We start from the raw sequence: 15121 nt of genomic DNA, 5'->3' as shown, positions 1-15121 counted from the left end.
TAGACTGTTGAGAAGACAAATGTCCATGGTATTAAAGGGAAGATACTAGCATAGATAGTGGGTTGGCTGGATGGCAGAAGGCAAAGAGTTGAAATAAAAGGCACTTGTTCAAGTTGGCTGCCAGTGATTAGCTGAGTTCCCCCGGTGCTGGGGCTCTTCTCTTCATGTTGTACATTAATGATTTGGACAAGGATGTTTTGGATATTCTGTTTAAGAATAAGCGGTAAGCCATTTAGAACAGAGATGAGGAAACACTTTTTCCACACAGAGTTGTGAGTCTGTGGAATTCTCTGCCTCAGAGGGCAGTGGAGGCTGGTTCTCCGGATACTTTCAAGATAGAGCTAGATGGGGTCTTAAAGATAGTGGGGTCAGGGCATATAGGGAGAAGGCAAGACTTCTCACACCTCCCCCCCCCCCCCCCACGTGAATGTGGCTTCAGGCACAGGTGATCAGTTTACTTTAGCGATACAGTGCAGAAACAGGCCAGTCGGCCCACTAAGCCTATGCCAGCCAAATATCCCTGTACAAGAGCACTGTCCTACACACTAGGGACAATTTACAATTTTACTAAAGCCCATTACCCTATATCTTTCGAGAGTTTGGGAGGGAAAATGGAGCACTGGGGGAAAACCCAGTCACGGGGAGAACGTACAAACTATACAGACAGCACCCATAATCCGGCTCCGGGTCTCTGGCGTTGCAAGGCAGCAGCTCTACCGTTGCGCCACCATGTCAAAGCATGAAGCAGAACTGCTGATATATGGCAAGGCACATTACAACCTGGTGCTTGCCTCCATCTTGTAGACTGGATAGACTCTGTTTGTACTCGCTAGAATTTAGAAGATTGAGGGGGGATCTTATAGAAACTTACAAAATTCTTAAGGGGTTGGACAGGCTAGATGCAGGAAGATTGTTCCCGATGTTGGGGAAGTCCAGAACAAGGGGTCAGTTTAAGGATAAGGGGGAAGTCTTTTAGGACCGAGATGAGAAAAACATATTTTACAGGATACTGAGTTGGATGATCAGCCATGATCATATTGAATGGCAGTGCAGGCTCGAAGGGCCGAATGGCCTACTCCTGCACCTATTTTCTATGTTTGTACAAAAAGTAGAAAATGGAGCTCAACTCAAACCAGCATTCGATCAGGGTTCCGATCTGGAACAGCAGGTGACATGGTGGGTGATTCTGCAGTTACAGATACTGACTTTAGCACCACAGAGCAACTGACACTTTGCACAAATCCAAGTAGCAGGCTGGTAAATCAACAATGCTGGCTTCCAGTATGCTGCTGCCACATGTTTGAAATTCCAGCAGGATAGATGCTCTTGAACCAAAACAGTGTTTAGATAATAAAATGTGAGGCAGCTTCCACATAGTGGAGGAGATTTTTTTTATTTGGAAACATCAGAAGTGTGAAGCCCACAGCTGGTTGCACACCTTATGATTAGCCATACAGTTTACTACTGGAAACATTTACATGTGTCTCAGGATGTTAAAAACACAAGTAGAACTCACTCCAATACCAGTACACAAAAGGACTATGATCAGATCCAATCGTTACCAATTATTACATCCAAGGAGATCTGAGCAACACAGTTACTGACAGTGCAACAATCTACTATATCATGGGGACTCCAGAAATCTTGCTCCATTATAATAATGTATGAGTATCTTAAATAAAATCCAGTGAAAGAAATGAAACTTACAATTCTAATTTAATCTGAGTGCTCCTCAACAGTAATATGGATTGGAAATTGCACGCGTGTCTAGGAGCCACTAAACCCAGCTCTTAAAACCAAATTCAATACCTAATACACACACGACAGACAAATCACTAACATTGTGCATTTACAAGAGATTGACTACCAAATTGAGACAACTGTACACATTCTGGAGTTAAGACCATTAGAATGGAGCTGAATGTTATATTTGTGAGATTTATTTTGTGGAAAGGATCAGAGCAACAATCAAGCCATACAGACCCAACACTTCAGCAAAAATAAGGATGAGGATCATTCCGACAAATAACCTCGGCTGCTGTGCAGTTCCTCGTACTCCAGCATCACCTACTATGCCAATAGCAAAGCCGGCAGCAAGACCACTCAGTCCCACGCTCAATCCAGCACCGAGCTGCAGGAAGCTCCTGTAACACAAAAAAAAAGTTTAAACCGTTCGACCTGCTGAGAAAGCTAGAGACCACACATCAATGGTTCGAGTTGTCCTGTTGTAGAGTAACACCAAGTGAATGTTCACACTGACTTTACACTCAGAGTTCCTTTAGTCTATGGTCACCACAGGCTCGTGCAAGTACTGAGGCATGGTCACAGGCCAGAGTAACCCACTGCAGGCAGGGTATGTCACATCTTTACATTTGGAATGAAGCCCACATTCAGGAGAAGTGGGCATGTTTAAAGCCATGGAGATGAGTTACCAATGTACTAGTCAGGTTAATAATTATCCACAGACATGCAACATACACAAAAGGAATTCCAAAGGATCTGTGCAGAAGGTCCTAGATGGATGTTAGATTTAAGAAGGTGCACATGGAACACAGATCTAGTCCTGCAGGATGATAAGAATCTGAATGTAGGCAGCAGCAGATTTAACTACGTAACTTCTACGTTGTCTGAGAAACAGGTCAGAGAATAAACACCCTGGTTCAATGGTTAGATGATGATCATCATTCATCTAGCAGAATTTCTAGTCAATGGATTCTTTAACACAAACTTCACTATAGAGTTCAAAATTTAACGGCAAGGGCAAAGTTCAGTAACTCGTGCTATTATTAACTAGGGCAATGTCAAATGTTTGCGAACTACACAGACTGAATGATGCATGTAGATGATTTCCGATGGCAATTCTGATGTCTGATAAAGTATTTAATACCCATAGTACCCACTCTAATCAAATGTTACAACTAGAAAGTTTAAAGCCAATATTACTATATGTGTAGGAAGGAACTACAGATGTTGGTTTACACCGAAGATAGACAAAATGCTGGAGTAACTCAGCGGGTCAGGCAGCACCTCTACAATATGGTTACATTGGTAACCTGCAGAGATTTCTAATCAAGCAGATAGCCAGCGTTACTGTCAAAAAGACAACCATATATTGTTTCCAGAGAATATGCAATATCTCTGCTGGTAGAGCCGCAGCAGAGGCACTACCCCGATAGCTGGTGCGAAAACCTGCCTGCCCAGCATGGACTCCTGGCTGCACCCTGGACAACGCAAGCACAGGACATCCCCGAGTCATGTTAGTGCTTCTCCATGTGGAGAGATCAAGTGGATCCAGTGCTCCCAGCCCAGCGAGCTTGCTGCTGGAGACATCTGATCTAGGAAAGCGATACAGCAAAAAAAGACAGAGCAGCTCAAAATCCCACATTGTAGCAGCTAGCAGCCATGCCACCCACCCTGGCCTGCCCAACGTCCCTCACGTGAACCATGGAGATTCCTTGCTGGGTTCAGATATTATGGCTGTGCTGTAAACCTCCGTGTGCAATTATATAATGACAACAGAGATTCCATTAGCCATCTTGCTTCTGGGAATTCAGAGACTCATGATCAGGTATAACTCAGCCACTAATTCCAAAATTATATCTCATCTTTGACAGAGGTACCACTAAAGACCAACAAATACATGAAGGCAAACAAAGCTGTAATAGCATCACATTGTCTCTACCCAACAATGACATCAGGATAAACAGGAATTGCTGAATTCAACATCTATTGTTACACGATCTTTGCCGATTAATACATCAAGGTAGCAAGAGCTCCTGTATCTCAATATTAGTCCCAATCTCAGTTTTATGCAAAGGGCAGATGCTCAAAGATCTGAATTCTTACACAATAACTTACTCCATATTTACTTGTTTAGCTGCTGCTACTGATTAATTGAACAAGCAATCCTCAGCAGACCCAAACCAATCGACAGGTAACATTAATCAATTGATTCTGTTCTCACCGCACAACTATGCTGAAGGGAACAGCACCACAATATTTTACAAACAGTAGCAACAAGGCTCCAAACACTTTAGTGAATTTCCTCTGCACAATTCAGAAGCATCACCTAACTAGACCTTGAACTCAGCACTGCAGCAAGATGGGTCTCAACCCAAAACATCACCTATTCCTTGTCTCCAGAGGTGCTGTATGACCCGCTGAGTTACTCCAGCTTTTTGTGTCTATGGTTTACACCAGCATCTGCAGTTCCTTCCTTCATAGATTCATTTGATGCCTGGTTTCTAACAGCAGTCACCACCTAAAAATGCAAAATGGTAATTTGAAAAAGGCTCTAGAACAAATCTCCTTCGGGCTCAGAGAAATAATGCATTTAGGGACAATTCATCCAAGCACCAAACTCCGAATTTTCACTATATGGTAAAATATCCTTTGCCCATTCCCTGGTAGCCCCAATATCCCATTCTACAACTGTAGAACGATTTTTTTTTTTTAACAATGCCTGTCCCTGCCCAATTGTGGATACTAGTTAGATCCTTATTTGGAGACGTCTGCAAGATCACATTTTCTTGTCACTTCAAGTACACCTACAGCAATCTATTTAGAGCCAGACTGCTCCTTTGGAATAACATGCACAACATCCAAGCCAAAGTAAAGCTAAAAAGACTAAAGCAAACTGCAGGCTACATGACACCACACCTCAAAGGTCACTTGCAAAACATCAGGTGCTGCTAGGTAGTTCTCCAATTTGGCTCCACCTCTGCCACAGACTCAATGATAGTATTTACTTGCCACTAAATTATAAAGCACCAGTGAGGCAAAGAGATTAAAGTGTACAGCTACCGCTTAAAATGGTGTATTTTGCCCATGACAAATTGTTTCTGACAATCACAGCTGCCATCTTGATTTCTGGACATTAAAATAAACCAATTTTAAACAGTGCTGTCTGCTACTAGGCCCATTCCAATACCGTACCCACCAATATGTCAATTTCAGAATACTACTCTTGTTTTGAAGACAAAGTCCTAGAGCTTCCCTTCCACTCCCCTCTTTCTCATACCCACTCCGCTCCCTGCCACCCCAGTCCTTTCCATCTATTTTTGTCAAAGGCAGTCTGATCTTGACTCAGTATGAATGACAACTTTCTACAACACCCATAACTATTCGCTATTCGCTTCCTTATGCTGACAAAATTAGTTAATTTAATACAACAACCTGTGAAGTATCCGAGTGAGAGACTTACTTGAATAATGTTATCTTTTCTGTGAGTGAATTGGCAATTAGCACTGCCACCACCAGTCCATAGATAGCAATGATACCTGCCATGACGACAGGGATGATGGATTTCATGATTAGTTCAGGCCTCATGACGGACATGGCAGCAATTCCTGTACCACTCTTAGCCGTTCCATAAGCCGCTCCTAGAGCTATGGAGGAAAGAGACCAATTAAACACTTGTTCAAATCCAATATATTCCCAGTTGTACAAGATGCTTTGAATGGTTCACACGTTGAAAAGAAACTGGTACATTAGCTGCAACACTGCTCAGGAGCAAGTCAGAACAGCGGTAACTGGAAGCAGAAGCTAGAGAAATTATTCATCAACATAATTCAGTGTACTGCTTCCACAGATCTGCAGCGTGCACAGGAAGGCAGCAGATGGTCGAGTCAGCTGCGATCATTGTTACTGGCAAATCATCCATTTTAACCAGAATAAAATCCAATAGAAAGTTTAAAGATTGCAGAAAGGAATGCTCAAAATCTCCATATGACCCAGAATATAGAAAGTCTTGGACAGGCCTGTTACCACTCAGCCTCAATGCCATCTTTCACCAAAGAGCAAGTTCACTGTGAGAACTACAGCCCACAAATGTTTTTAATGTCAATTTTCAGAGGTTTAGATGGAACTAAAATGCACCATTTACCAATATCCAGGGCAGAGACCATAATCTATAACCTATGGGACTCTTCCAATTGAAAAGTGGGGTGGAAAATTACAAATAGGAACAAGTTATGCAATGTTTGATCTCAAATCCATTTGCCATTTGATTGGATCAATTACTGAGTTACTCCACCTGCAATATAAATCAGAAATCACAAACTTGAATGAAAGACTGAGGAATTAGTGCAGCCATTTACAATATAGTCTCAAAAAGATAAGATAACAACCCAATCTCTTTGCATCACTTTATCTGCAGGTAGGTTCTTCAACCCGCAACCATCTCCTTTGGTTTCTGACATATTTCATGCATGCCAAATTAAACCTACCCAGCCTTGTTCCAAAATTAAACACTCTGCCCCATCAAATCTCCACAGCTACAATTGTATAGTCCTTTGGAATATCTTATATCGGCACCTCTCCAATATAAACACCTTCACTGGAATTGTGACTAGAATTATGTGCAATACTCAAACTATCATGAAACCGGGAGTTCTAAAATCACCTCAAGCATGTACTGGAATCGCTCAGCTAATATCTCATGGCTTGATCACAACTGCCATGCTACTTAAGGACCTTGGAAGTACACGCCAAGATGCCTATTCCACCCCTCCTTCATGCAATGTATTTTAAGCTGTTCTCAAATGCAAGGCTTTGTCCCATTCCACCAGCCAAATCCTCTCCCTTGCTGTCAGTCCAGTACTGGCACAGCCTTCAGTCACACCCATTCTCTGGAACTCCCATACCGTTCTTCCAATCTTAAAAAGGATTGGACCTTGCTGCGTCATTTCTAATGCTCAATCATTTTCATAAGGCACCTCAGACCAACGTGCAATGATTAAAGGTTATAAACCAGAATACAAAATCATTTCAGTAATTTTATGGAACCTCCACGATTGTGGAATGTACTTGTTGAAACTACAGAACCAAAACTGGATTAATAAAGCTGTGATTATAGCAATCAGTACAGCATTCCTTTGAGCAAAGAGCTGAAGACAAAGCAAATGACAGCATACAAATCCAAAGTCAACCAGTTCAACTGGTATCCATTGCCATTTGTTTCCCTAAACTGGGCCGTTCCACTTTCAAGGGAGAGGGAATATTTTAGTTGTGCAAACAGATTAAAACCCAAAGTTATTAGTCAATGTTAGGCGATGTTTTCAACTTCCAAACCAGTTCTAGCAAGTCACAACCAAAGATAACTTTTGGATTTGGGAAGAACGCGTTTCAACAGCTCAGGACAAGATTATTCTGCTATGGTTTAAGTCTACAGCTGCTTTGAGAAAATAAATAGCAAAAAGTTATTTAGATCAACTTCAAGGTTAAGGAGACTTACAACATTCCTGTCGCTTCCATCTCATTTCCTTGAAAGCCACTCATGCACATCAACTCTACTTTGATACTCGTACCATGTACAGAAACGGGAGCTGACCAAGTTAGATGCAAGTTTAAGATAAGTGAACAATTCAAATCACAGAACAATGTCGTTAAGCAATCTGGCAAATCATTAATCTTACCCAAACCAGCTTCATTTCAACAAGTGACATTAAATGAGGAAGGGCACCACCGGACATGATGGTCGGTGGGGAAGCTACAAGCCGGCGCCCTGTCAGCAGCGTGTCCGTTTTTTCCTACTTTTTTATTTTTTTTAGTATGTTTTTAATGTTCCTCTGTGCGTTTTGAGTGGGGGTGGTGAGGGGGAAACCGCTTCGGTCGCCTCCTCCACGGAGAGGCGACTTTTTCCAGGTCGCCTCCCCGGTGGCCTATCAACAAGGATCGGCGCTGCCTTTCCCGGAGACACGCCCGGGGCTTCAGCGGCGGGCGAGCCCTCGCTGAGGCTTGCCGGAGGGGAGCACTCCGTTTCGCTGCCCCTTGGCAGCCGGCAGCCTGAAGCCGCGGTCTGCACAGCTCCAGATGGCGCAGCGTCTAGAGCCCGGGATCTCACGTTGGGGACCCGGGGCGTAGAAGAAGCTTCCGCCACTGGCCCGCGGCTAACTTCTACCGCGGGCGCAGCGACGACTTACCATCAGGAGCGTAGTCCCTCATCGGGGATCCCCGGAGGGGAGCTTCGTCTGTCGGCCCTGCAGTCTGCGGTGCTTCTCTGCGGTGCGAACTTTAAATCTTCGACTGCCGGCCTGCGGCCTACACCAGCCTGAAGGCAGTCTCCGGTGGGGAAGAGCTGATCCTGGACTTACCTTGACTTTTACCTTGTCCTTTTACCATCTGGACGCCCACAGCGATGGCTGCGGAGGGTTGAGGTCCTGACCACGGGGGAAAATGGAGGAGGACTGGCCAATTTCTGTGCCTTCCACCACAGTGATTAATGCTGAGGTGGATGTTTGTGTTAAATTTTTTATTGTGTTTGTGTGTTCTTTATCATTGTACCGCTGCTGACAAATTCATTTCACTTGCACTTTATGTGCAATGTGACGAATAAAACTGATTGATTGATAGTTTAAGCTATTATAAATATCACATATATTCAAATGCAAATATCCTGAAGGCAGCATTTACCTAGGCTTTTTCCAAACAGGCCATTTGCAGCTCACTTTACTTCAGATTGCTAGCATCTCATGAACCCCCTCCACCGTTAATTTTATATAGTTAAGAATAAAATGTTGGAACAAGCTGGCGGGAATCTGAAATTCAACGGCAATATGCCCACTTAACAAGCTTGAAGATTTGTTTAATCTAATGTATGGGTTGTGTAACGAAGATCAGACAGGCCACACCTGTACCACTGAATGCCGAAAGACAACTTAATTCGACCAATATCCGAAGGAACAAAAAGACTGGTGAAGGAGTGTCAGGCAGCATATAATTCAGTCCGAAAGGTCCTGACCCAAAACCTCATGCCCATTCCCTCCACAGATGCTGCCTGACCCACTGAGTTCCTCCAGCACTATTTTTTTTTTGCTCAATTCCATTTGTCTCTACAAGATCAGAGGGATCTTGGCAGGGTAGATGCAGAGGGCACATTCCCTCTGCTGGACAATGAAACAGCAGGAATGAAACAGAAGGCAGTATTTGAGAGTTGATACTTTGGAACTCTTAAGAGTAGTGGAAATTGAATCTGAACAATTACGGCAGAGGAATGAAGTGTTATGGAGGACTAGGCAGGAATGCAGACTTGGTTACAATCTGCGATCGTATCAAATGCCAAGCAGCGTAATACTACCGTATACAGATTGTATCATCCCCAATACCAACCATGATCAAGGAAACTGCATGCTCCGAGAAGAATTTGATTTTTGCCAATCTACAATGTTTATGTTGTCAAATTTATAATTTTCTTAAATACATTACGGGAAATGTTACCTCTGTAGTGCTGCCAGTCGGTATTTACTAGTCATACCATCCAAATGCATGATTGCAAGACCGGCTCAAATAAAATGAGGCCAATTTCAATCCCCTAAAGAGGATGCTGCAGCATTGCCTGGCAAATGACATTATCACTTCTCACATAGTAATTCCAGTGATATCAGATGCAGGAAGATTAATTAACAGTCCCAGTGTACTAAACATTAGCAGAGTTAAAATGTTTTGTCTGGAACCCGTGTAACACATTGAAGTCTAGGAGTGGCAATTCAAGGACAACATGGCTGTTACAGGCAGTTCAAAATGAACCAGAGAGGGTGCTGTGTGCAGAGGCCACAGCCAAACCTCTTGAAGAATCTGCATTTATACTACAGCATTTGTTACCACCAATTTATGTCCTCAGGGTGTTCCAGTACTATTAGTATGAGCACTTGCATGCAGTTAAATTCTACACAGCAATGACTGGACAATAGAGATAAACATTGACCAGGGATAACTTAGTTCAAGTAGTGCTAGGGGATATTTTATGAACAACAAGGGTTGATGTTGTAGTTTGACATCTGTTCAAATGTTAATTTCGTTAACCAATTTGTGGTTGATCATTGCAGATGAGGTTGCATGCTGATAGTGTAAGAACTGCAGATGCTGGTTTAAATCGAAGGAAGACACAAAATGCTGGAGTAACTCAGTGGGTGAGGCAGCATCTCTGGAGTGAAGAAATGGGCAACGTTCCGAGTTGCGACCAGACTGCTGATAGCATGGCTCAGATGACAACCAAGATAACCGGTTACTGGGTAGTTTTGACACAAAAAAACACTAGCCATTTTTCTTACCACAGATATTTAAGATTTTTCAGCAGTACTTCACTCAGTCTTGGTTAACTCAATTAGACTTTTGCATTTAACAGGGTTAAAGATTTCACTGAAAGACTTCCATAAATTGTCACCTCCAGTTTTAGGAAAGTTTTACAGTTGTGTACACCCAGGCCAGCTATATTGCTAAATTAGTCAAAGAAAACCACAGCTCTAACTTGAACTTTAATGAGACCATATTGAAGATTAAAATAATGGTTTAAGAAACAAATCTCAAGAGGCCAAGGGAAGCCTAAATTGGTGTTCACTTTAACAAACCAATCATCTATCAGGATTACAAAGAGGACATAAAGCGTGGAGTAACTCAGCAAGTCAGGCAGCATCTGTAGAGAACATGGAGAGGTGATGTTTAAGGTTAGGACCCTTCTTAGTACCTTTCCACACCTTTGCAATGACAACTCAGGTCAAAGTGCCTGGGGATATTTTTGGAACAGACAAGCCTTTGGTTAAACATCCACTTCAAAGACAGTATCTCCAAAGGCTTGATATTGTAAATTTGACATACTCAAATGTCAAATAAAAAAACAGCAATCCAAAATGGCAACAATTTCCTAAATGACACGCCAGTTGCAGCTCAAATTTGTCAGTGCTAAAACTAGATCACACCTCCTATGCAGTCAAACATATGGCTCTGCAAATGATCTCTACTGCAAAAATGATCATGCTATACAAAATCAATCCTATAACATCCCTAGAAAATTTGCAACGTCAGTCCGATTAAATCAGTGACGTGGCAGAGGCTTTGCTCTTTAATGGCTGGAGGACAGAGCTGATCTTTGAAGATGCAGGATGTCACCCAAATATTTCCCAATTAGAAAAGATAGGAAAATGTTGCAGTCCACGTATGTGAAACCCGCACCCAAGTCATATGACCGACTCGGGACTTCCCGCTCCGGAAATTGCCGAGCGCTCACCGCCTCCGCGCTGCAGTACTGTGCCGCCGTAAACACCCGAGAACCACCTCGACAACCACGGAATGAGCCGCAGGGGCCCGAACCGCCGTCGTCGAAGAAGGAGTGGCGGGCGAGAGGATCCGCCGTAAGAAACGACTGAGGCGAAGAGACGACATGACAAGTACACAGTCATTCGCGGCCATTTTACCTGCATAAAGCCCCTCAGCCCAGGAAGAGCGCGGTCAGCCCAGCCCAGCCCAGCCCAGCCCGGTTCTCCTCCCGCCCGCCCCCGAGGCCGCACTTACCGCTGAACACCATGGCGGCCGAGGCGCCTATCACCCCGAAGAAGGGCGAATACTCGGGAGATTCAGGACTGGACATTTTGTGTCAGGTTTCTAGTGGTCGGCTCTAAGATGCGGTTGGGTTGTAGTTGCTGTGCTGGTGGACTGGCCTGCTGCCCACCGGTTTGTTCGCACACGCCGCTGTCACACACACTCGCTCCCGCTCGGCTCCGGCTCCGACTAAATACAAACCCCGACAAAATGGCGGCGTATGTGGTCACGTGACCGCGCCCGGGGACCGCACCACCACCGCCGCCGCCGGGGGGGGGGGGGGGGGGGGAGGGAGGTGTATGCACCCGTTCAACACAATTCTCATCTCCCGTGCACCGATCTCCTCGCTGCCATCGTCCGATGACAATTGTTCTGCATGGATAATTTCGGGTCTTTGTTGCGCTTGCTATGATGTTTGCCAGCTGTATTGCCTCCCTGCTTCCCCTCTCTCCCTGGCCGCTGTACCGGCTGACGATTGCGGGCGTGGCTGTGAATGAACAGGGGGAGGCGGGAGTGAGTGGGAGCCTTGCGGTGCATGCATTCGTTGGGGAGCCTTGCATAATGTAGGAGTCGAGTGGTAAATGCAGGAGTGGGAATGCAAGATTCGAGAATACATTAGAGGGGGAAATACAAGAGTGATGGAACCTTGCAGTGAATGTATTAATGGTGGGAGTCTTGCGGTAGGCTATCTTGCAGTAAATGCATTATTTGGGTACCCTTACAGTGAATGTAGGCGGGACGAGCAGTGAATGCAGCGTTCCTTATGCCGGGCTGTTTCAGCATGGACATATGCCTCGTATCACACCACTCCACATTTGTAAAGCATCAGATGCACAGGCGGTGAGACTTGGTTGATCGTGCCGGACGGGGTGTGCAACACTGCGCTGATATGCACAGTCATCTCCCTCTGACGACATTCAGGATACGCGATCTCAATAACATAGAAAATAGGTGCAGGAGTAGTAGGCCATTCGGCCCCTCGAGCCAACACCGCTGATTATCGCTGATCATCCAAAATCGGTACCCCATTCCGGCCTTTTCCCCATGTCCCTTGATTCCCTTAGCCCTAAGAGCTAAATCTAAATATCTCTCTTGACAGTGGCTAGAAATACCCGCGGTCGGGGCTCCAAGCAGTGACCTTGAGTTCACAAGAACAATGAAGACAGGCTCCCCACTCGAATTTAGTTTAAAGCCAACATATCTTATTCTTATCTTATTCAAGATATTTAGTATACAAACTTAAAGCACATGGTATTGGGGGTTCAGTATTAATGTGGATAGAGAACTGGCTGGCAAACAGGAAGCAAAGAGTAGGAGTAAACGGGTCCTTTTCACAATGGCAGGCAGTGAGTAGTGGGGTACCGCAAGGCTCAGTACTGGGACCCCAGCTATTTACAATATATATTAATGATCTGGATGAGGGAATTGAAGGCAATATCTCCAAGTTTGCGGATGACACTAAGCTGGGGGGCAGTGTTAGGTGTGAGGAGGATGCTAGGAGACTGCAAGGTGACTTGGATAGGCTGGGTGAGTGGGCAAATGTTTGGCAGATGCAGTATAATGTGGATAAATGTGAGGTTATCCATTTTGGTGGCAAAAACGGGAAAGCAGATTATTATCTAAATGGTGGCCGATTGGGAAAGGGAGAGATACAGCGAGACCTGGGTCTCATGGTACACCAGTCATTGAAGGTAGGCATGCAGGTGCAGCAGGCAGTAAAGAAAGCAAATGGTATGTTGGCTTTCATAGCAAGAGGATTTGAGTATAGGAGCAGGGAGGTTCTACTGCAGTTGTACAGGGTCTTGGTGAGACCACACCTGGAGTATTGCGTGCAGTTTTGGTCTCCAAATCTGAGGAAGGACATTATTGCCATAGAGGGAGTGCAGAGAAGGTTCACCAGACTGATTCCTGGGATGTCAGGACTGTCTTATGAAGAAAGACTGGATAGACTTGGTTTATACTCTCTAGAATTTAGGAGATTGAGAGGGGATCTTATAGAAACTTACAAAATTCTTAAGGGGTTGGACAGGCTAGATGCAGGAAGATTGTTCCCGATGTTGGGGAAGTCCAGGACAAGGGGTCACAGCTTAAGGATAAGGGGAAATCCTTTAGAACTGAGATGAGGAGAACTTTTTTCACACAGAGAGTGGTGAATCTCTGGAACTCTCTGCCACAGAGGGTAGTTGAGGCCAGTTCATTGGCTATATTTAAGAGGGAGTTAGATGTGGCCCTTGTGGCCAAGGGGATCAGAGGGTATGGAGAGAAGGCAGGTACGGGATACTGAGTTGGATGATCAGCCATGATCATATTGAATGGCGGTGCAGGCTCGAAGGGCCGAATGGCCTACTCCTGCACCTAATTTCTATGTTTCTATGTTTCTATATCTTATTCTAGCCGGGTGGTATCGGTGGAGTTCTTGTTGTAGGTCGGTTCATCACAGAGTGACACACTACCCAACAAAGATTATAGAGGCGCTCCTCCAGTATATTTACTACCCCGTGCGTGGGGAGCACAGTCAGTGGCATCATCGGGTGGCGCCGTCTTTTCGCCTTTTTTGTTATTTTTAATGTGTTTTAAAAAGTATGTGTTAACGTTCTCTGGTTTGTTTTATGTGTGGGGGGAGGGGAGTGGAGGGGAGAGACTTTTTAAAATATCCTACCTTGCCGGAGATGTAATTGTTTTCCGGATCGTATCTCCGGTTGCTCTGTGGCCTAATATCATGGAGCTGGCGGCCTTGCTCGAGATTGACTTTGAGTCCCACCGCGGGGCCGTGGACTGATTATCGGAGCCTGCGATCCCTTGCCTGGGATCGACGCTCCAACCGCGTCCCTCCTGTGGATTTCAACATTGAGGAGCTCACTGTCTCGGGTAGAGACTGATGTCGGGAATCCCCAAGCCGCAGGAGGTTCGATTAGCCCCGACTCGGGAGTCAGATCACCCGGCGTGGGGAGCTGAGGTTCCTCCCCGATGCGGGAGCTTGATCACCCCGACAACGGAAGGTTCGAGTGCCCCGACCGCGGGAGAACAAAGAAGGGAAGAGGATTGAACCTTTTTTGACTTCCATCACAGTGAGGAATGTGGGGGAGTCACTGTGGTGGATGTTCATGTTAAAAAAATTATTTGGGTGTCTTGTTGCTCTTTATTGATATGACTGTATGGCAATCTGAATTTCACTGTACCTTAACTGGTACATGTGACAATAAACTGACCTTGAAAAACTTGAAACCATAAGACATGGGAGCGGTATTAAGCCATTCGGCCCATCAAATCTGCTCTGCCATTCCATCATGGCTGGTTTATTTTTCCCCCTCAACCCCATTCTTCTGCCTTCTCCATGCAACATAGAAAAATATGTGTAGATGTAGGCATTCGGCCCTTCAAGCCAGCACCGCCATTCAATATGATCATGGCTGATCATCTAAAATCAGTACCCCGTTCATGCTTTCTCCCCATACCCCTGATTCCTTTAGCCCTAAGAGCTAAATCAAACTCTCTCTTAAAAACATCCAGTGAATTGGCCTCCACTGCCTTTCGATGCAGAGAATTCCACAGATTCACAACTCACCGGGTGAAAACGTTTTTCCTCATCTCAGACCTAAATGGCCTACCCCTTATTCTTAAACTGACCCCTGGTTCTGGACTCCCCCAACATCAGGAACATTTTTCCTGCATATAGCTTGTCCAATCCTTTAAGAATTTTATATGTTTCTGTAAGATTTCCTCTCATCCTTCTAAATTCCAGTGAATACAAGCCCAGTCGACCCATTCTTTCATTATATGTCAGTCCTGCCATCCCAGGAATTAACCC

At 44.8% G+C, this 15121-nt stretch overlaps 1 protein-coding gene across 1 annotated transcript; it reads right to left on the bottom strand.

Moving 5' to 3' along the window:
- Positions 1 to 1374: 1374 nt before the first annotated feature.
- Positions 1375 to 11527, bottom strand: atp6v0cb (ATPase H+ transporting V0 subunit cb). Its single transcript, XM_055651522.1, has 3 exons — positions 11287 to 11527; positions 5204 to 5387; positions 1375 to 2144 (listed from the first exon to the last, which is right to left on the bottom strand). Exons 1-3 carry the CDS (start codon positions 11360 to 11362, stop codon positions 1940 to 1942), a joined length of 465 nt encoding a protein of 154 aa, XP_055507497.1. The 5' UTR covers positions 11363 to 11527; the 3' UTR covers positions 1375 to 1939.
- Positions 11528 to 15121: the final 3594 nt, after the last annotated feature.

Source organism: Leucoraja erinacea, chromosome 20 (genome assembly GCF_028641065.1).
Source record: "Leucoraja erinacea ecotype New England chromosome 20, Leri_hhj_1, whole genome shotgun sequence".
NCBI classification, from domain to species: domain Eukaryota; kingdom Metazoa; phylum Chordata; class Chondrichthyes; order Rajiformes; family Rajidae; genus Leucoraja; species Leucoraja erinaceus.
This window is presented reverse-complemented; position numbering and strand designations above follow the sequence as displayed.